At 36.4% G+C, this 22,601-nt stretch overlaps 1 protein-coding gene across 1 annotated transcript in view; it reads right to left on the bottom strand.

Annotated features, from left to right (window-relative positions):
• Positions 1-1,322: 1,322 nt before the first annotated feature.
• The window catches only part of LOC105986279 (neutral ceramidase-like), a 70,384-nt gene continuing 49,105 nt past the window's right edge, over positions 1,323-22,601 (bottom strand). The window contains exons 14-21 of the mRNA XM_013017097.1: positions 21,773-21,867; positions 19,366-19,405; positions 18,820-18,915; positions 15,360-15,455; positions 14,002-14,148; positions 10,082-10,141; positions 7,367-7,455; positions 1,323-1,785 (exon numbers count right to left, since the gene is read on the bottom strand). Of these exons, the coding sequence (XP_012872551.1) occupies positions 1,596-1,785; positions 7,367-7,455; positions 10,082-10,141; positions 14,002-14,148; positions 15,360-15,455; positions 18,820-18,915; positions 19,366-19,405; positions 21,773-21,867 (813 nt within the window). The 3' untranslated portion in view covers positions 1,323-1,595. The remainder of the gene's footprint in view (positions 1,786-7,366; positions 7,456-10,081; positions 10,142-14,001; positions 14,149-15,359; positions 15,456-18,819; positions 18,916-19,365; positions 19,406-21,772; positions 21,868-22,601) is intronic.

The following is a 22,601-nucleotide window of genomic DNA, read 5'->3' as shown; positions in this document are numbered from 1 at the left end:
AGAAATCCTGATTAGCTAGTCTCTCAGCAATCCAATTCCTTAGGAACACCCTTTGACAGACAAGAAGACTGATTCACCCAAACCTATTTTAGGTTCATTCGAATTCAATCACTCATGTTTAGATGGGTAAATTATTACATAAATGAACATTCATAATATGATTATTCAAATCATTATTTTTCAAACCTTAGTTTATTTTTCAAATAGACATTGATTTTTTTTACTCCTAAAATGCTATAAGCTTTCATATACATGCAAAAGTATGGATTGGAGTTTGGGAATTTATTTTGCAGTCTGGGAGCTCATAGTTAACTCAGTAATTTCAAATGCAATTTATTTTCAGGCAGTTGATGTTGACTTGTCATATCTCATTCTTGGGACGTTTCACAATTTACAAATATCCTCCAAAATAGTATTTAGCCAACTGTCTGGAGCTACTTTCTTCTGTATAGAAGATATACAGTATGAGACTTGAACGTCAGTAACATGTAATGTTTCTCTAGAATAAATGTATCAAGTTGAATAGGCAAAATAGTCAGTGGTTACTGTCAGTTCAAATATGATCTCACTAATTGTCAAGACTAGAAACAAGCACAATGATTGACACGACTTTATTAATATACTATCCATGAATGGATCGGCGCATGACTGATAAGCTGTGGATTGAATAAAAAAACAATGATGCATGAATTTAGTATCTCCTCTTAAGGACTGCCTTCCCAACCAATAACAATTTATTTTAAAATCTACATTAATGATATTCTCTGTGGATGAAGGTAAATTTGATTGGCAAAAATAGTAAAGAAAAAAATAGAGTATGTCTTAGAAATATGAGACACAATCTAGTGAGAGAAAGACACTTAGAGAAATACAAGGCATAATCAAATATTTGCAAGATTGATTTCTTCAAAACTGGGTTCTGATGGCAATTCCAGAAATGATTCAAGCATCAACAACTACTCCAAACTAGGCAATACTAACTCCAGAGTGACTGCTTTGAAGGGCTGTGTTAATCTGAATGCACAAAAACATGGCATGCTAGTTTTTGCATTTCTCTAATTGAGCTCATACTTTTATGATATGATTATGCCATATTGTTAAAATGCATTTGGGAGAAATGTTCTAAAACCTTATTGTAATGTTAAGTCCATACAACTTCATTGTTTCCCATCTGTACAATCCAAGATTAATCAAGGAAAGTTCCTCGATCATCTCTAGTGCTAACATTCAATAATTCTATAAATAAATAGTTCAAACACTAACACTGCTCACACATCTTTAAACATTCTCACTAACATTTCACAGATTTCAGAATGATGGTGCATGGCTGCTGGAGAAAGTAATGGGACCTCTCTCTCTCTCTCTCTCTCTCTCTCTCTCTCTCTGCCCCTCTCTCTCAGAACATACACACACACACACACACACACACACACACACACACACACACACACACACACACACTTGTCCCATTAGCAGTAAACTATTTGTCCCCAAACAGAGGCAATTATAGAAGTCAAAATGGAGTTCACATTCATGTGGAATAGTTCTAGGATGTACAGAATAAAGCTGTTCTTCAAATATCTGTCAACTTTTCACTAAGTAATTATGACTTCAAAAGAAGGAGAAGTGCCTTCAAATGCAAGTAGGACTTCAGGCCTCAGAATTCCCAGCTTTCGGATGTGTCCAAAGTATCTTATTCTATAAATTCCAGGTTGAGCAGTAATTGGAATATGCCATTCTATTGTTGCATTACTCTGACCAAATAATCCCTTGTGCCAGTAAAACCTGTTGGTAGAAAACAAACAAATAAGCAAAATATAATTTAACAATTTAGAATGACTGATTATTAATTCAATGAAGATTCAAAGGGAGTTTACAATGAGCAAGGCATTATTCTAGACACTTTGACAGTATATAGCAATAAACAACAGACATAAATACCTACTGCCTATTAGGAGAACTTTGACCAAGAACAGTCATTTGTAAAAATGTCTTTATTTATTCTACTTTTCAAACTACCTAACTCAATTTTTCCCATAAAACCTTACTTGATGTGCAGAACAAAAGGAGTTCTTCCTTTCTACAATTATTTAAATATACTAAAAAAAATCCCCAACTAGGGCTGGGCAGGTGGCTCAATGGTAGAGTGCTTGCCTTGCATGTATAAGGCTGGAATAGATTCCTTAGAACCACATAAGCAGAAAAAACTGGAAGTGGTGCTGTGCCTCAAGTGGTAGAGCACCAGCCTTGAGCTGAAGGGCTGAGGGATGGTGCCCAGGCCCAGAGTTCAGGCCCAACAGATGAAAAACAAATCCACATCTAGAAAAGAATGACTCCTGTTCTGAATGGTTGTAGAATACCTTTTCACACTTATCAAACTCTGCATTAGTCAGCACTTCTGTTCCCATCTACATTCATTAGTTAAAAATGCATAATTAGTGTACAGATGTGCCAGATATATTCCAAAAGGACTAGGCAAGTGCTGGTGGTTCATGTCTATAATCCTAAGAACTACAATTGGAAGCTGGCCTGGGCAGAAGAGTCCATGAGATGCGTATCTCCGATTAACCACCAAAAAGTTGACTGTGGAGCTATGGCTCATGTGGCAAAGGTCTAGCACTGGGCAAGAAAAGCCAAGGCAGAGTGTGAGACCCTGAGTTTAAGCCTCAGCACTGGCACATACATATAAACAAAAGGGGAAGATTATCACCAACTGAGTATGACACAATAATGAGCAAGAGAAAGATGGTTTCATAAAACATATTCTCTTGAGTATATGAATGAAGGCAATGATAGTAAAACAGAAAAACATTTTTTAAGTAAAAGGGTTAAATGCAATGGAGAAAACATGACAGACACTCCCCTGAGAAGATATCATTTACACCAAAGCTACACAGTCCACAGATGTGGAGGAAGAGCATAACTGGCAAGAAAGAAAGTACATATGCGCGCGCGCGCGCACACACACACACACACACACACACACACACACACACACCAATGTCCACAACAGGAGAAAGTACAATATAGCCAAAGAACATAAAGCAGGTTTGCAAGTACAGGGCATAGTAAGCTGTGGGAAAGTGTTTGAGATAAAGGAAACACATGAAGTTAGATCAAGCTGGGCAGTGATCTGCTCCCTGAAGACCAGAGTAGGGAGTCCACATGATCTTTGCGATAAAGTGAGACATGTTGGATCCACTAGCTGATATTTCAGTTATATCAAAAGTAAATCTCTTGAGCATGTAAATCTCAGAGCAAATACTCAACATTCTCTGCTCCTCCATGATTAGCTTAGTGCATTCCATAAATATTTGATGAGACTATTGTTAATGAGCAGGCAGAGATGTAAATATAACATGATGGATTTTAGCTTTTGAAAATAAAGCATTCTTTTTATTATCAGTATCACTAGTTACAATAAGTATGTTTTCTTGTTTTAAAAATAAAACCGGATTAGAAGGAAAGGTAATTTAAAAAAGTAGAAAGTCTTGAAAGTAGGTTAGACCATGCAAAAGATCGAACCTCTGGGATTGAAGACAGCCTTGACATTATAGAGAAAGAACAGACAAGTATTCAACACAAAACCAAGAAATATGATAGATTTATTCAACATTTTTAAGACACCATCAGAAGGCTTAATATAAGGTTAATGGGTGCAGAGGAAGGCCTAGTGACAGAAGTTAAAAATCTAGGAGATTTATTTAACAGGATCCTAGCAGAGAACTTCCCAAACATGCAAAAAGATAGGCTCATTCAAGTGCAAGAAGCCTTCAGAACCCCAAATAGACCAGACCAGAACAGGATATTCCACAGTGTAATCTGCACAGGATCAATTCAGACCAAGGAAAGAATCCTTAAAGCTGTCAGGGAGAAAAGATCAATCACGTATAAAGGGAAACCAATCAGAATAAATTCAGATTTCTCAGCAGAGACAATTAAAGCAAGAAGAGCCTGGAATGATGTATGCCGTGTCCTAAAGACAAACAACTATCAACCAAGAATACTATACCCAGCTAAACTCTCCTTCATAACAGAAGGTCAAATAAAACCTTCAGCAAAGAAAAATTGAAACAATATATCTCTATCAAACCAGCACTACCAAAGATACCTAAAATGTCCTGCATATAGACAACCAATAAGAGGGAAATAAAGGCCAAGAAACAGCCCCCAAACAGAGACTCCAAGAATCACAGGAAGAATTTAGTTGGCATAGTCCCCAAGAAGGTAGATAACATGGCAGGAACTACTAAACACCTCTCAGTCTTAACTCACAATATTAATGGACTTAACTCTCCAATTAAGCAACATAGACTGTCTAGATGGATCACAAAGCAAGATCCTTCTAGCTGATGCCTTCAAGAGACACGACTTGCCCACAGAAACAATCATGTTATGAAAGTAAGTGACAGGCTGGAATAAAATCTACAAAGCAAACAGCCCCCATAAACAAGCAAGAGTTGCAATCCTAATATCAGATAAAATAGACTTCAAACTAAAATTAGCAAGAAGAGGTAAAGAAGGTAATTACATACTAATTAAGGGATCTCTCCTTCAGAGGATATTACAATTCTAAATAAGCATTCACCAAATAACAGATCATCCAAATTTATCCAAGAAACACTATTTTTCCCTAAAATCTCACACAGATTCAAAAACGTTAATTTTGGGGGACCTTAACACACCTCTAGGCCCCCCAATGTTACAAAAAAATCAACAGAGAAACCTCAGATCTAAACAACTGCATAGATCAACTAGACTTAACAGACATCTACCAAATATTTCACCCAGCAGCATCACACTATACATTCTTCTCAGCAGCACACGGAACATTCTCCAAAATAGATCACATTTTAGGTCACAAGGAAAATTTGTCTAAATTCAGAAACATTGAAATTATGCCCTGTATCCTCTCAGACCATAAGATAAAAAAATTAGAATTCAACACCAAAAGCCACCAAAGACAATCCTGTAACACATGGAGGCTGAACAACATATCGTTGAACCACAGTGGGTCATTGAAGAGATTAGAAAGGAAATTAAAATGTTCCTGATATTTAACACAAATGAACACACAAATTGCCAGCTCCTTTGGGACACAGCAAAGGTAGTACTCAGAGGTAACTTAATAGCTCTGAGTTCCTACATCAACAAATGGAGAGATCTGAAACAAACAATTTAAGGTACTTGAAGCTCCTTGAAAAAGAGCTACAAGCAAAACTCCAATCTAGCAGATGCAAACAAAAATCATAATTAAATGAATTTGAATCCAAAAAACAACAACAACAACAGAGTTGGTTCTTCAAAAAAAATTAACAAAATTGACAGACCCTTAGCAAATCTTATCAGAAAAACAACAGAACACACTAAAACAAACTCAGAGTTGAGAATGGAAACATCACCACAGGAAAAAAAAAAAAACAAGATTCAGAACATTATAAGGGAAAACTTCTCAAACCTTTATGCTAATAAGTTTGAGAATCTGGAAGAAATGGACAAATTTCTAGCTAATATTGACATGCCCAAACTAAACCAAGATGATTTAAACCAACTTGACAGTTAACCCATATCAAGCATCAAAATAGAAACAGCAATAAGAGACCTCCCACCCAGGACAGATGAATTTACAGCTGAATTCTACAAGGCCTTCAAAGCAGAATTCACACCAATATTCCTCCAACTCTTCAGTGAAATTGAAAGTGAGAGTTCACTACCAAACTCTTAATATGAAGCCATCATAACTCGCACACCAAAACCATGTAGGGATTCATCAAAGAAAGAATTATAGGCCCATTTTTTTTATGAACATCGATGTAAAACTTCTCAACAAAATTTTGGCCAGTCGACTTCAATGACTCATCAAAAAAATCATACACCATGATCATACAGGATTCATTTCAGGCATGCAAAGGTTGTTCAATATATGCATCAGAAAGAATGACACTGTCCCATTTGTTAGGAAATGTAAAGACTTGGAAAAAATTCTATTAAGTGAAGTAAGCTAGGCCAAAAAAAACATAGGTCCCATGGTTTCCCTTATCTGCAATAATTAGTTTATGTCTAGGACAAGCAGAAAAGCTCAAAAGCTATGTACATATGACCATATTAGATGATGCTATGCAAAATGAACTCCAAGATAGGGACAAGAGTTTTGTCTTTCTTGCTGTTCTTTTTAATGTACTTACAATGTACTATATGATTTTTTTATTCTCTTGTATGTTCTTCCCCCATGGTATAACCTCTATTTTCACTGTATTTGATTCTAGTGCCTGCACCTTGTATATACATTTTTCTAATTTGGGGAGGGCAAGGGAAATAACAAATAGCTGAAATAAGGTTACAGCTCAACCCATTGCAACAATGAAATCTAAAAGACACTATTTTGAGAAGGAGCTTTACAACTTAGGGTAAGAGAGGAGGTGGGGAGGTTGGGAGGGAAGGGATAGTAGGGGAAAAACAAAGGAGGGGGTAACAGTGCTCTATAGAAAATGTACTCATCTTACTCATGTAACTGTAGCCCTTCTGTACAGTATCTTTACAATAAAAATATATATTGAAAAATAAAACATCTGTAATCTAAAGCCTTAAAGACCAAAGGGGGGCAAATTATGCTTATATCTTATATATTAACCAATGGAAGACTCAAGTCTTCAACGGATGACTCAAATCCCTGTTTGCAGTTAATGATCTAAACCACTGGGACTGAGAAAACATGAGATAGATACAAATTGCTTTTTAAAGAAAAACTTTCTTGTGGTATGAAATTTACAGACTTGAGAATATAAATACTTCCTTATAACAGACCTATTGTCAAAATCTTCAAAAAATTCCATTCAGCTGAAAAGTGTGGGAACAAAGGCACTGAGATATATTTCTGAGTAAACTCATGAGGTTATTACACCACTGGCTTGTTTCTATTGTGTTCCAATATCTATTTCAAAAGAAGAAACTTTGGCCATGTACAAACATGTTCTACATGTTGGGAACAGACTCATTATTTTCCCAGTAGAAATGATGAGCTCCACAGAGACAGCTCAGCAACTTCAGCCAATACCCCTTTCAACCAATTTGCAAGAAGGCTAGTCAGATTTCCAGGAAAATAACTGTAGCCATAAGGGAAAAAAAAAAAAGCAAATGTCTTCACCCCATTAGCACCTAACTTCATGGAATCACATAGCATATTGTTTTGTAGAAAAAAAATAGTATTCAAAAAGAAGTCTATTAAATCAATTAAGATATGTCCACATTGAAAACAGAATATCATTAAAATGATTTCTTGAGCCAGTCTTCTCATTTGTCCTTCATGCATTACCAAAACAACAGTTTTCAAAACTAGAAAGACAAAATATTCAATAGATGTGCTCACCGCGTCTCCCAGGAGGCGTCATTATACAGTATGTGCCAGGTTGAAGTAGTGTCTTCATATTTCTCCACAGTGAGAAAGGTCTCATGGGTCTAAAACACAAGTAATGTAGCTGATCAGACTGCACAGACACAACTGCTGTGTCTATATGAATGCTCCTTGTTAACCACACACTAATTTAACAACACACATTCAAATTTATTGTAAATGCTTAGGTGTTTAATCTTAACAATCTATGTGATATCTTCAGAATCTCAACTTCTGTTAAAAACCATGACCTTTTCAGAAATTTGAAAGGAGCATAATTAGGGAGCTGATACTAAATTGTAAAATTTAGAGCTGAGAAGGAACTGGGAATCAAACTTGAGATTTCAAAAGGTGTAAGTCAAGCCTTTTCAGGGAAGTTTTATTAATTCTAAGACCATCTGTAGTCACCTCATGATTTAGGAGGGGGAATGGGAGTTTCCTCATCTTTCCACCTCCACACAATTATAGTTACTCTGTCTCCCTGAGTGAGGGAATTGAAAAGAATACATAAATCTTCTGTGTCCTAAGGAGCTAAAGACGGTCTCTATTCTTTGTCATAATGGATTCCCAGAAACATATCATAAGTAAATTTTATTTCCCCATCAGAAGATAAAGACGGTCTCTATTCTTTGTCATAATGGATTCCCAGAAACATATCATAAGTAGATTTTATTTCCCCATCAGAAGATAGCTATAATAGGACAATTTGTTCTTGTCTAAGAATTTAGCTTCAAATAAGCCCATATTTGAATAATATGACAAGGTAATAAATACAAAGGTCATAAATCTCCCATTTCCCCCTAAACCTTCACAAAGTAGCCCATAAAGATAGGACATATAACTAACTCAACTGTATCTGTCACCATCTGCCATTTGTGTTCATTCAGATAACCCTCTGTTGAAAAATGATTTGCTTACAGCTGAGCCATGTAATTATTTAAACTTATTATCTAATTATTCAACTGGTTATATCCAATTAGAAGTTATATCTGATAAGATGGTTTTCATAAACATAGTTACTTGTAAAGAGACCTGTTTCTGAACATTTAGGGCACAATGGCTTTGGGAAAGCATTAGATAAGGTAAAAGGTAGGGTGGATCCTGATGATTGATTATAGAATACAGATCAAGCCAATGCTACCAAACATGAGGAACTAAACACATGACTATCCTTCTCTCCGTTTCTTACCATAAAATCTCTTTCCAGATGCTTAATTGCTTATTATAATTAATCTTTATAGGACTGCTTACTCATTTATAAAGTCGTTTCCACTGAAGTGGAAACTAGGTAGTAGTGAAGATTAATAAGATTCACATGAATCTGGTATGAACATAAAATATTATCCTATATATGAGACTTGTATCTCCAATTAACTACCTGCCAGAAAACCAAAAGTAGAGCTGCAGCTCAAAGAGGTAGAGCACTAGCCTTGAGCATAAAAAGCTCAGGGACAGTGCCCAGGATCTGTGTTCAAACTCAACCACTGAGAAAAAAACTATTACCCTAACAATCAATGACTAGTAATGATAAAAAATAAGATGGTTGCTAGAAATAAAGGGTTTTGTACCAAATCCAATAAACTTCTTAGAAATGATCACCCAATCTCATATTTGATGCTTTCACATTGCAATTGTTATCATGGCAATAATGGCACTTTAATAAGCAGGATTGGGAAGGTTCATTTAGAGGAAGGAAGGAATTTGGAGCTAAAAATGACTATGGGAGGAACGTTCATCAATGGAGTGAATACAGCCTCAGTCTCAGCAAAATATATATGATTATATATGATCTCTCTATATATAGATATATATATACGTACATATGTATATATGTGACCTAGAGTTCACCTTCATATGTACATTCTTCTTCCTCTATAAATGTCCATATTTTTATTTCTGCTTCTGGTTTTGGCTGTTCAATTTTTGCTTCTTGGGTTTTTTTCTTTTTTTAAGACAGGATCTTACTATGTAGTGTAGGAACACCTTTAGTTCACAGCTTTCATACCTTTGTCTCCAGAGTACTGGGATTATATTGTTTGCCACCACACGCAGTTTGGTTTAACAATTACAGCATGTCTAGTTATTCCTTGTATAATATGTAAGGAATTACATTTTAAGGAATTACAGAATACTAAAACTACTTCAATTTGTTTTTAAAATAATCATATTATATAAATGCTATGTAACAAACTAGTAATATAATTTCCTTTCAAAAGTATTACTAGTAACAAACTAATAATAATTTCCTTTCAAAAGTATAATGTAGGGAAATAGGTTCAATTCACATTCTATTTCATGCATTTCTATACTGTTTTTACATCAGACACAAGATAAATATACCTTGCTGATGCATTAATAAAATTAATTAATAAAATTAAGCACCTTGCTGGTGCCAGTAGTAAAGAATGGGGAAAAGACCAATACAAAATAAAGCACAAGGGCCAGAAGCCATGCCACAGGCATCAGTCTGGGTGTGTGTGGCCAATCCACAACCCAGGGCCTATATGAATTGTGATAAAAATGATCCTAAAGAGAGCAAGTTAGGTATTTTCTGTGTGCTTTCACACAGACTCAATTCCACATTTACAAGATGGCACAGTTTGTCCTTATGTTGTTCATTTCTAAAGAGATATTTAAGAGATATTTTAAAGAGATATTTAAGTCCATTAAAAGCTGGTTACTGATGCTTACCCTGTTCTCTGCTGAATTCTTTGGGTTTGCACCTACAAATACAACTTCAGCAACTTCTCCCTGGAAAGAAAAGGTATATTTTAATAAATTTTAATAAAAGGATTTAGAGTTATTCTCCAAATGGAAATACTATCTGTTACATATCCCAAAACCCAGGTGCCCTGTGTAGATTCCCACTCCATTTAATCAGGTGATTACAAATATCTTTGCAACAATGAACATAGGAATTTGAAGCCAAGGAATTTTCTTTTGGTAGATTAACATATAGATGAAATCCCAGAGCTAAAATTATTTTTGTTGATGTTGTTTTGTTTTGTCATGTTTTAGTGAGACAGGATTGCAAAAATATAACATTTGGGAGCAGAAAGGTACTGTGGTAGCTTACAACTGCAATTCCTGCATTCAGAAGGTTGAAGCAGGAGGATTGTGAGTTCAAGGCCAGCCTAGGGTACACAGTATCTATTTCAAAAAAAAGGGGGAGGGGAGGAAGGCTGCTTAGTTACAGGTCAACAGTAATTAGAAGCAATAAAGCTAAATGCTAGTTCTTTAAAAATATACACTACCAAAATCAGGAAGCAAGTATAGGTATCATTATCTGTGGCAATTAAAAGGACCATAAAGGAAAATTATGCAGAAAACAAATGTTAGATTGCATCAACAAATCAAACATTAACATGGAAAAACTACAAGAAATTCCTAGAGAGAAATAGGATCCTAATTTTAAAAAAAAGGCCTCAAAAGAAAAAAATAGAAAATATCAATAGACCTATACCAAGAACTTAAATTATTAATTAAAAATTTGCTGAGAGTCGGGCACGATGGCTCACCCCTGAAATCCTAGCTACTCAGGAACCTGAGATCTGAGGAACGCAGTTCAAAGCCAGCTCAGGCAGGAAAGTTCATGAGACTCTTATCTCCAATAAACCACCAGAAAACCAGAAGTGGCACTGTGGCTGAAGTTGTAGAGTGCTTGCCTTGAGCTGAACAGCTGAGGGACAGCACCCAAGCCCAGAGTTCAAGCTCCATAACTGACAAAAAAAAAAAAAAACCTAGATCCATGTGTTTTTGTTTTTGTTTTTTTGGTCAGTGGCGGGGGAGGGTGGATGGGTGGCGGGGAGGGGGGGTGTCTTGAACTCTGGGCCTGAGCACTGTCCCTCAGCTCTTCAACTCAAGGCAAGCAAGCACTCTACAACTTGGGCTATAGCGCCACTTCTGGTTTTCTGGTGGTTTATTGGAGATAAGAGTTTCACAGACTTTCCTGGCTTTGAACCACATCCTCAGGTCTCAGCCTCTTGAGGATTACAGGTGTGATCCACCAGCCCCCCAGCTAGATCCATGTGTTTTTGCAGACAAAGTTCATGAAATAGCTGAAGAAGACATAATGTAAATCCTTTTCAGGATTTTTCAGAAAATGTAACCAATCACACCCATAATCCTAATCAGGAGGCTGAGATCTGAGGACAAAGGTTAAAATCTAGCGGGAGAAGGAAAGTTCCTGAGACTCTTATCTCTAATTAATCACAGAAAAAGCCAAAAATACAGCTGTGGCTCAAGTGGTCAAATGCTAGCCTTGAGCAAAAGAGCTCCAGGATAGCACCCAGACCCAGAGTTCAAGCCCCAGGCAAAACAACAACAACAAAAAGAAAAAGAAAGTGTCAGAGGAAACACTTTCTGACTCCTACTGTGCAACCCTGTGCAGGTAAAGAAAACACATGAATAGAAAGCCACAAACATTTCTCATAACATGTGTGTAAAATTACTTGGCAATACATTAGCAAATCAAATTTAGCAACATAAAAAAGCACTATAAACCATGACTAAATGATCATTTGATATTTGAAAATCAATTAATGCAGCATCCCATGTTAACTAATTGGTGAGTTTGTGCCGCTGTGTGTATGTGCACACACACACACACACACACACACACACACTCATATGGTTCTAGAGTTTTCAATTGAGAGTCTTATGCTTGCTTAGCTGATACTCTATTACTTGAGCCATACATATAACCCTGCTTTGTGTGGGTTACTTTAGAGACAGAATCTTTTTGCTAGCATTGAACCACAAACCTCCAGATCTCAGCCTTCTGAGTAGCTAGAATTACAGGTGTGAGCCAAGTTGCCTGGCAATAGAATTTTTTAAAACCACATAATCACCTTAGTAGCACAGAGAAACCATTTGCAAATGTCCAACACCTATGCCCAGTAAAAATTCTCCTTAAATAGGCATAAAAAAGAAATAACTGTTCTAGCTTCATTAAATTTATCTACAAAAATCCCAAGCCACGAGCTGGTGGCTCATGCCTATAATCCTAGCTACTCAGGAGGCTGAGATATGAGGATGGTGGTTCAAAGCCAGTCTGGGCAGGAAAGTCCATGAATATTATCTCCAATAAACCACCAGAAAATCGAAGTGGCACAGTGGATCAAGTGGTAGAGCGCTAGCCTTGAGCTGAAGAGCTGAGGGACAGCACTCAGACTCAGAGTTCAAGCCTCATGACCAACAAAAACAAAAAAAATAAACACATTAGGTTAAACAGGCAGTGAAATTGATCACAGTCTGTTATATGAATATATCAAAGTAGCCCAATGAAACCTTTCTTATAATTCATATACACTAATAAAAATATAGGAAAACCCAAAATATTTTCCTTAAAGATAAGAAACAAGGTAAGATTCTCTATTGTTATACTTCTGTATTGTTATACACCATATTGGAGCCTAGACTATACAATAAGGAAAAAATAAAACTAAAGGCATCTAGAAAAGAAATCTAAAAAGGAATATGTAAAGATTTTTAATTTATAAGACATATAACTATATGTAGACATTCATATCATAATACTGTTGGAACAAATAAATAATTTAGCAAGGTTGCAGGAACAGGTCAACTTAAAATGTAGTGGTACCAGTCCTGCTTCAGTTTTATTTTTTTTAATTCATTTGAACTCAAAACTTCGTGTTTGCTAAGCAGGTGTTCTACCACTTCACCTATACCTTTACTTGATCCTCCGTTATTTCTGTGGTTTCCTATCCCTGATTTAAAAGGCAACTTCTATTAGCTCCAGTGTATGATTCTTTAAATGCCCACTTAAGAAAAAGAATAATTTGGGCTGGGAAGGTGGCTCAGTGGTAGAGCGCTTGCCTTGCATGCATGAGGCCCTGGGTTCGATTCTTCAGCACCACATAAGCAAAAAGAAAAAAGCTGGAAGTGGCGCTGTGGCTCAAGTGGTAGACTGCTAGCCTTGAGCTGAAGAGCTGAGGGACAGCGCCCAGGCCCAGAGTGCCGGCCCCATGACTGGACCCCACCCCTCCAAAAAAAAGAAAAGAAAAAGAATAATTTCTAATTCACAAATTTAACTTTACTTGGTTATCCCCAGGAAAAGAGCCAGAATTTTCCATTCTCCATCCTCTGTGTAGACCTTGCTCAAGAACAATTGTCAAAATTATCAGTGTTAAGATTGGTTTATGGATCAACAGAAGATCATAAACATCCTTCCTTCACCTCCAAAAACAGGTCCCTGAAATATTTTAAGATTACTCTGATTTTTTTCTTTTGTGTGTTGTTTCCTATGGTTTATCCCATGTTGTCACTGTATTTGGTTTTGGTACCCTGGGTATTTTATATGCCTTTATCTGAATTAGGGAAGGGAAAGGGAACAACAAAATGTTGAGACAAATGACAAAGGGGAACCAATGCAACAGCAATACTCACAAGACAATATGTTGGAATGAACTGTACAACTGGGGACAGGGGTTGGGGGGAGGAAAATGAGGGAGTGTGTAAGAAGTTTGACAAGAAATGTATTCACTACCTTATGCATGTAATTGTCAACCTTCTGTACATCACCTTGACAATAAAATTAAATTAAAAAAAAGAAATGGAAGTGCAAAAAAAGATTACTCTATGGGTCTTACCACTTTGTATGTAGATTTTGCTGGCTGCAAGACATCCCCAAAATTTCTGCCTATTGGTGTTCTGTCCATCGTATTAGGAATTAATGGAGCTATTAGATGCGTGAAAAATGGAGGCTCTGGACCACTGCTCATATTGGCTACTGTATCCTGAAACAGAAAGCATTGGTTTAAGGAATGAACAATTACAGAGTCAAAGACTCTGTCCCCAGACCTGAAATATCAGAAATGCCTGAACTAAAGAAAGTAGAAAGTGTACATACAAATACATACACACACACACACACACCATAAAAGCTATTAGGTTTTACCAAAATCTGAGGGGAGCCCTTCTAATATATGCTGGTAGGTATTGATTATTTCACTTTTTGTCACTAGGAGAAAGTTTAGATGGAAAGGTGCTGCTTTATTTCCCTAGGCAGTGTAAGCTAGAAATCAGGCCACATGGAAACACTACCCGGTGTACTTCCATCATTCACTGGTGTGATCTTGAACAAGAATCTAATACAAGACACTCTCATTATTAGAGAATTTTTACTGTGCTGAGATGCTTTTGCAACACTGTGGAAATCTTAGAATCAAGATTTTCTTCTGTGTTTGTGCTAAAAAAATTAATACACACCTTTTAATTTAAAATGTAAACGTCAGTGACTGACTATTTGCCCTGTTTTCTATGTTTTACCACCTTTGTGTCATTAAAATGTGGATCTCAAGTTTTAAATAACCCTTGATATATACTTAATGCTCTGTGTTTCTGGAAAGGATTGGAGAATAGTTGTCCAATTCTGACTCACTGATTAATCTTTAACATGTTTCCCTCATTGGGAAAACATGAGGAATAGTATCTCTTTACAGAATGATTGTGAGAATAAAGAAACAGTACATATCATCAGGCACAGATAGATAGCTCACTGCTACAATCCTAGCTACTCAGGAGACTGAGATCTAGAGGATCATAGTTTACAGTCTCCAATAAGCCAGCAAAAAGCCAGTCTGGAGAAATAGCACAAATGGTAGACTGCCAGCCATAGGCAAGAAAAGCAAGCAAACATGAGGCCCCTAGTACAACTTGTGATACCAATAATAAGAATATACATACATACAAAAATGGTTTCGACCACTAATGGGGTTAACTGAATTAGTATTTTACTACCAATATAGTTTCACATATCTTTCATTGATAACACATTTGCAGGGGTCCCTACAATTCTTTAATACACAACTTGTCAAAGCAATTGAGCACATGAAACTAAGATTTTTCTCTTGCTTCCCTCTCTACCTCCATGTACTGAGGCAAACACACAAACACACAGCCACACCACCACCACCACCACCCCCACACACAAACGCAATTTGATTACCGTAGCAATAGCCTTAGCCAAGGCTTTAAAGAGGTGGAGATAAGCAGACAAAGTGTGAGGCCCATAAATTGTAGACGCTGCCTCATACCGCTGAGCCTGCAAAGAAGCAAGGTGAAGTGTAGTTGGTTCTGTGTATTTCAGTCCAGACACAGGGTTTAAGCACCTCTGCATAATCATCAGTGCTACTTGTGAAAAGAGACAGTGAAAATTCCATTTACCAACCAAACCAAATGGCTCGCATCAGCTAGGAATGAAAGCCAGCATGTTCCCTTTGCTTATGCCATTTACATTGCTGTTCCATTAATTTGAAAGCTCTTACTTGCAATATAAATGCTTTCTCTCAGAGCACATGGAAAAATAAAGGGGGAAAGGAGTTTTTTCAGTAACTCTTGAATAAATTGGGTACTGTTGGTAACCTATGTAAGAAGACTTAATCCAACACAGAGGTGTAAAATATAGCCAAGTTAATTCTTCAGCTGCATTCCTAGCCTTGTGAATTTTCCCATTGGAACTTCAAAGATGTCCAATCTAAAAGGGTACTCAGCATCAGATACACCTGCAGACTTGTGCATCCCAGTGGATGCCATCCTTCCATTCTCTGGTGTGAGGACCATCTTCTTTCTTCCCATCATATATCCTGTTAGGTCTACCCATCATGTCATTCCACTGCCATAAAGTTCTTAAGTGGGGCCAAGCATTGGTGGCTTACACCTGTAATCCTAGCTACTTAGGAGGCTGAGATCTAAGAATCACCATTCAAAATCACCGTTGGCAGGATTATAGAAGTGAGCCATCTGTGTCTGCTGATATGTATTATTGCTTTATTTTCACAATCATTATGCAAAGTAAAGAGATAACTATTTTCCATATGAGTATTATTTTTCTGAGTAGGATTAATACAAATATAAGTTGGAGTTGGACCACTATTCTCCAAAGATTTTCCAAAAAGAAAGTCCCATTTAACTACCAAAAAGCTGAGAATAGCACTGTGGTTCAGAGTGGTAGAGCACTAGCCTTGAGAAAAAACAAGCTCAGGGTCAGAGTGCCAGATCCCAAGTTCAAGCCCCAGAACTAGCACAGAAGAAATCACTCAAGTATGTCATTTTCCTTTGTCTCTGCTATCTTTACCTTTTCTTCAAGTGCTCAGTTCTTGCCCACATCTTACCTAAAACTTTGAAATCAGTTCTATCTCCATACACATCTTTCCAGTTCATTTTCCACACTGCCATCCTAGAGACCTTTCTAAATCACAAAGGGGATCAAAGCATTCTCCTGCTTTGGATCCTACTACAGCTCTTTAGTACCTTCCTTTCTGAGCCAAAGCTCTGCTGCACTGCACTTAACACTCTTCCTTTCAATGAACCCCTGCCTCCCACTCCAGCCCTCATGTCTCCCTCACATTTACTACATGGTACTGCACTAACTCTAGCCTATCAGTGGGCTAAGTCTGCCTATCTAGGCCTTTGCATGTGCTCCTCTGTATAAAGAACAACTTCCTAGGTTTTATTCAATTAGTCCTCACTTGGTCTTAAAGAACTCATACAGGTGTCACATCTTCCTTCCTTCATGTCTACCAGTCCTCATCCTCAAATACTCAATATAATCTATAACTTTCTCATAGTTTTTTAAATCACCTAAGCCATGCTTTCTACAGGCGTTAGATTCTCTCTCTCTCTCTCTCTCTCTCTCTCTCTCTCTCTCTCCCTCCCTCCCTCCACTAAACCATTAGCTTCTAGGGGTCTTGAGAACAGATTTGTCTATTATTCTTATTGCTATGCCCTAGGAAGTAATTAGCAGAGTATCTGTCATAATATGTATATGTTGACCTAATTAATTAATGGGTTTATAGCAGTCCTTCTAGGAGCACAACCCTGAATGAGCTCTTCATGTCATGGATAGATTTTTACCTATAGAGCCTTCTCAAAAGAATTGTTCTAAGTGCATAAAATAAAAAATATGTGAGGTTGATGAAGAAAGCCAGGTTGAAATAGTCTTATCAGACGATAGCAATGTTGTGAGATAGGAATGCTTATGCTTTTTCACTTTGCTACCATGCAACATGATCTAATAGTGCATATGAGTAGATATAGATCTAATGTGATTTTTAATAAAATAAGAATAAAAGACCCTTCTGTATCTACAATATTAGAAACATAATATTAAAATAGAATGACCCCTATTGGGAACAAAATCAGAAATATTGCTAATATTCTTATTGCATTATTACTGGAATTCATAATTGAAGGACATGGTAAATAGCACAGAAGAGTGAAAGGATAGTGTTATTCTAATCCCATTTCACCTCAGGAACATTTATTCAACAGTGCCATATTTCGGATCTAGAATGTCCTCCACAGGTTCTATGTGGTAAAATCGTGATCTCCAGCAAGTTGCTATTTGGAGGTGATAGAAACTTACTAAGTCCCTCTTCCCCTAGTAGGAAATCTTTAGGACAGTGGCAGCATACTCTAAAAGAAGAGGCTGAGACTTAAGCCCCTTTCTCTTCCTCTCATTTCCTGGATATTAGGCAAATAGTTTTGCTCTACCACATACACCTTCATTTGCCGTCCAGAACCCTTACCAAGATCTAAAAGCAAAGGGTCTCCCAAGAATGTAAGACAGCACAACCTCTTTCTTTCTCAGTGGATAGTATCAGGTGATTTTTTTATAGTGGTGGAAAGCTGACTAACACAAACAAGATTTCCTAAAAGTGTGGGCCCTCAGAAAAGCAAACAGAGAGCAGGCAACACCAGAGATTCCACTGCTGGTATAATTTGCCAAGGATATATGCTGCTGAATGGGTGTCCAGGATATGCCAGCAATTGTATTAGAATGTTTTCATTGTGGAACTTTAGAGAATTTTCAGTGTTAAACCACTATTGTTGAAAGGCATTTGAACTACTTCTAGACTACTTAGAAACAAAGAAACAATACCAGTCTTCAGTATATCCTAAATTCTCAGAAAACTGTTTCTTGATCTATATCATGTGTAAACTATACCCTATTTCAAGATGTACTATAAAGATTATTTAAGATTATATTTTAAAGTACGTTCAATAAATCATGTGCTCAAAAGATAATGGCTGCCATGGAGAGTATTCTCAACTTGTATACGAGATCATTTGAGATTATATTTTAAAGTCTCTCAAAAAAATAATGTATTCAATAAATGGTGGCTATCCCTGAGAGTTTTCTCAACTTCTGTAGAGGTTTAAGGCAATGACAAAAAATCATTGTTTTTAGGGATGGTGGAAGTCAATGAGACTAGAATTCTGGCCTGAACTGGAACTTATGAACCTAAAACTCCAAACAACTACCTCTAGCTTACCTTTCGCTTATATCACCACTAAAAACAAACTCAGCTCTCAGAAATATGATTGTGAAGCCAAGAAAATCTCATTTGACACAGTAGTCTTAACCATAGTAAAATTCATTTAAAGGTGAGAATGTTTTACTTTACCTGGTATTCTTCATATGTGGCAATGTAATGTGTGTACACATTACTCAGGCCTGCAATCACAACAGTCATGCCCTTCATCCCGTAAGATGAAAATTCCTAGGAGGAAAAAGTAAAGCCTAGTAAAATTATTACTCATTTTAAAGTTATTATTTCTCAGTCATATTTAAGGTACAAGTAAATTATGGGAATTGCTAGTATATTTCTCTTAATGAAATATTCTCAGTGGTCAAATCCACAACATAGGAATATAGAAATATAGAAGAATATTTTATGAAAAGTCAGAAACATAACTCTACATTACTGCTAAGCAAATTAGTAGATCTATGAGTATTTTAATGGTTCTATCAGCAAAGACATCTTCTAGCCATGTTGGGAAATTCTTGAAACAAATGGCTAGAAGTCATCTGGAAATTAATGTCTATGTATTTTAGGAAAGAAACTATTCACCTTAGGAGAAAATTAAAAAATATACAATCATTGGAGCAGGAATTCTTTCCTCTTCACCAAATATAAGTGTGGAGATATTTTATTTCATATTTTACTTACTGCTTGAACTGCCTCTCGAAATCTTCGTCCAGACATGGTCCTGAGTCAAGTAAAAAGAATTCCATGAATGTTTTGCCAGTATTCAAAAAGACATTCAGTAAAAGCCAAACCATTGCCCTGGCTCATCACACAACAATAAATTATAGAAGACTTAATAATGATCCAAAGCTAAAGTTTAACTTCTTTTTAGTGATTGTCCTATCTTCTAGGAAAATCAAAAGCTGACAGCAGCCAGCTTGGCCAAAGGGAAAAAAAACAGAATAAGTGGGTGATATCACTAACCAAAGATCATCTTCATTTTCTATTCACTGATGCCACAAAATCTATCAACTGCATTCTATGTTAGTAAGAGCTGAGGGACAAGGAAAAAGTGTACCAGCTGGGTTTAAGCCACATGAAAAGACTCTGTATAACTGATGATGAGTCAAGAGTACAGAGCTTACATATTAGGAGGTGGACAGTCAACAAATAAATGTAAAAGTAAGATAGCCATGAGCACAGGGATAAGGGAGTGGTCTTGGTCATTGTGGTGGTGATGGTGGTGGCGGTGCTAATGTGGGTGAAGACTGTTTTAGGTAGTATAGGCAGAAATGCCACCCATATTGGAGATGTAAACAAAAAATAGGATGACAGAATGGAGAGGGGAACATTGGTGAATAAAGTCATAATATTCAATGTATGTATAGATATATATATAGATAGATAGATATAGATAGATATATTTAAATGGAACTAGGAAACTCGGGATGGGTAGGGGTGGGATAGATTTGGGGGGAAGAATGACAGAAGGGGCACATCACACATACAAACTGACATGCTGAATCCAAACACTTTTGAACAACTATTTAAAGATAATGCTTAAAAAGAGGAAGAGAAGACAGAGCAAGTAATTAAAATACATAAAGAGACTGCATTTCAGGCAGAGTGAAAAGGCCCTGAGTCAAGAGCAATCTTAGTGAGTTTAGGAAGTGCATATGGATTTCCCTTACAGCCAATACCTTGACAATTAACAAGATGGCTGGTGCAGGGGTGAGCAAGGTAGAAAATGGAAAAAAGTCACACCAAGGACCTTACTGAGGAGGAGAACATGGGGAAACTTGTAGGAAGTTGTGAGAATGTAAGGCTGTGCCTGAAATGAGATGGAAAACTTGGTGGGATTGGGAAACTGAGCAGAAAAGTACTATTATTTAACTTAGGAAAATTATGTTAGAATAATTAATCTAGCTGATACACTGAAAAAAGTCTATTCAGGAGTAAAGGAGAAATCAAGCAGATCAAATGTAAAGACTTGGAAAAAAATTATATTAAGTGAAGTAAGCCAGGCCCAAAGAAACATAGGTCCCATCGTTTCCCTTATTTTCTATAACTAGTATAAGTTTAGGACAAGCAGAAAAGGTCAAAAGCTATGTACAGATGACCATATAAGATGATGTTAAGCAAAATGAACCCCAAGATAGGGATACAAATGGTTTTTTTCTATCTTGCTATTGTTTTTAACATATTTATAATATACTATGTGATTTTTTTTTGTTTCTTTGGTATGTTCCTCCCCCACAGTATAACCCCTGTTTTCATTGTATTTGATTCTGGTGTCCTGTGTCTTGTATATACATTTTTTCTAATTTGGGGAGGGGAAGGGAAAAAACAAAAAGCTTAAACAGGGATACAGGTTGACCCATTGTAACAATGAGATGTACAAGACACTATTTGAAAACAAGCTTTACAACTTTGGAGGGTACAGGGGGAGTAGTTGGGGAGGTGGAAAAGGAAGGGATGGTAGGAGAAAAACAAAGGAGGGGGTAACAATGCTCGATAGGAAATGTACTCATTCCCTTGCTCGTGTAACTGTAACCCCTCTGTACAGTATTTTTACAATAAAAAGTATAAAAAATAATAATTTGAGTGAGAGAAGTAGTGGCTTAGAAGATGGATGATAAGAAACCATGAGAAGAATGTAGAATGTACAGGATTTGCTGAAGAAAAATTAATTCAAGGGTAATTTCAAGATATAGGACCTGAGCAACTGGGAAGTATGAATCTGCAATTTCCTGAAGTGGATAAGATGATATAAGAAGGCTTAAACATTCTCCCACATTTTTAACATATAAACTAATCGTCTTATCTATCTTCATTTTCATATTTCAAGTGTCTATACTGGTATAACTCAGAGCATTATTTTGCTTTAAGATGAAAAGCTCATAAATTTTCACATTTGTTTCTGGTTACCCAGTAGTAAAAGGCATAGAGAGATTTATTCTTCATAAGCCTCACCAAAAGAAGGTAGAAATATTTGTCACAGTCGCCAAAGGAGATGAAAAGATCGGTATACACTTGTCTTCATAACAATTATTTTTAATCAGAACACACAACAAATACATTTTTAAACTGAGTTTCAAAAAGAACTCACGTAAATTCCCCAGGAACAGCAGCTATGGCCAAGGACCCAAGAGTAATTATCTGAACATCAACAATATCTGGATGCCACGGATGAGGTATGGATAGCTAACGAAAGGAAAAAAATGTGTTAAGTATATTATTCTTTCTGTAGAACACAGACATGATCACCGAAATTTCTTTATTTGAAGATCTATCTGTAGCTCATTTTCATGTTTTTTATCCTACCATAGGATTTACTTCCAACTTTTCATATAATATTAAATGTCATGTGGGTGAATATGTCTTGATCATAACATGTGAATCTCACATGTTAATGCTATAGGTACCTGACCATATCAATTAATTTTTGGGTAAGTTTGCCATTCTGGAGTAAACAATAGGTAACAAATAACCAAGTGTTCCCCTAAAACATTGTATAACTGTCCTTACACATGATGAATACCATTTGAAATAGTTTATCCTATTAGCCCTTGACCCTAATTGCACTTCAAGTTTACAGTTCCCACATCTTGCTTTATTTTCCAAGGTTTCTCCAAGAAAACCCATGATTTTCTACATTCAAATTTGTGTAGCCTATCCTTCCATTTCTTCCTTTCCTCTCTCTGCTTCCCTAAGAACTTTAATAGACTATTTTTTAAAATACATTTTTTAATCTTGCTCATTCAAACAATCTACCTTTTCATGAATACTGAAATGCTGTTTCAATATTTAGAAGGTAAAAAGCGTGTTGTAGAGGAAGTGTTAAAAGAACATTTTATTTTATTTCTAAAGGCATATTTTAATATTAAATTTTTTATGAGAGAGTCACTAAAGAAAATCTCTTCAGTCAGTAAGCATCT

This window comes from Dipodomys ordii, unplaced genomic scaffold, assembly GCF_000151885.1.
Source record: "Dipodomys ordii isolate 6190 unplaced genomic scaffold, Dord_2.0 Scaffold34, whole genome shotgun sequence".
NCBI lineage: Eukaryota > Metazoa > Chordata > Mammalia > Rodentia > Heteromyidae > Dipodomys > Dipodomys ordii.
Note: the sequence above shows the minus strand (reverse complement) of the source record. Positions and strands in the feature narration are given on the sequence as shown.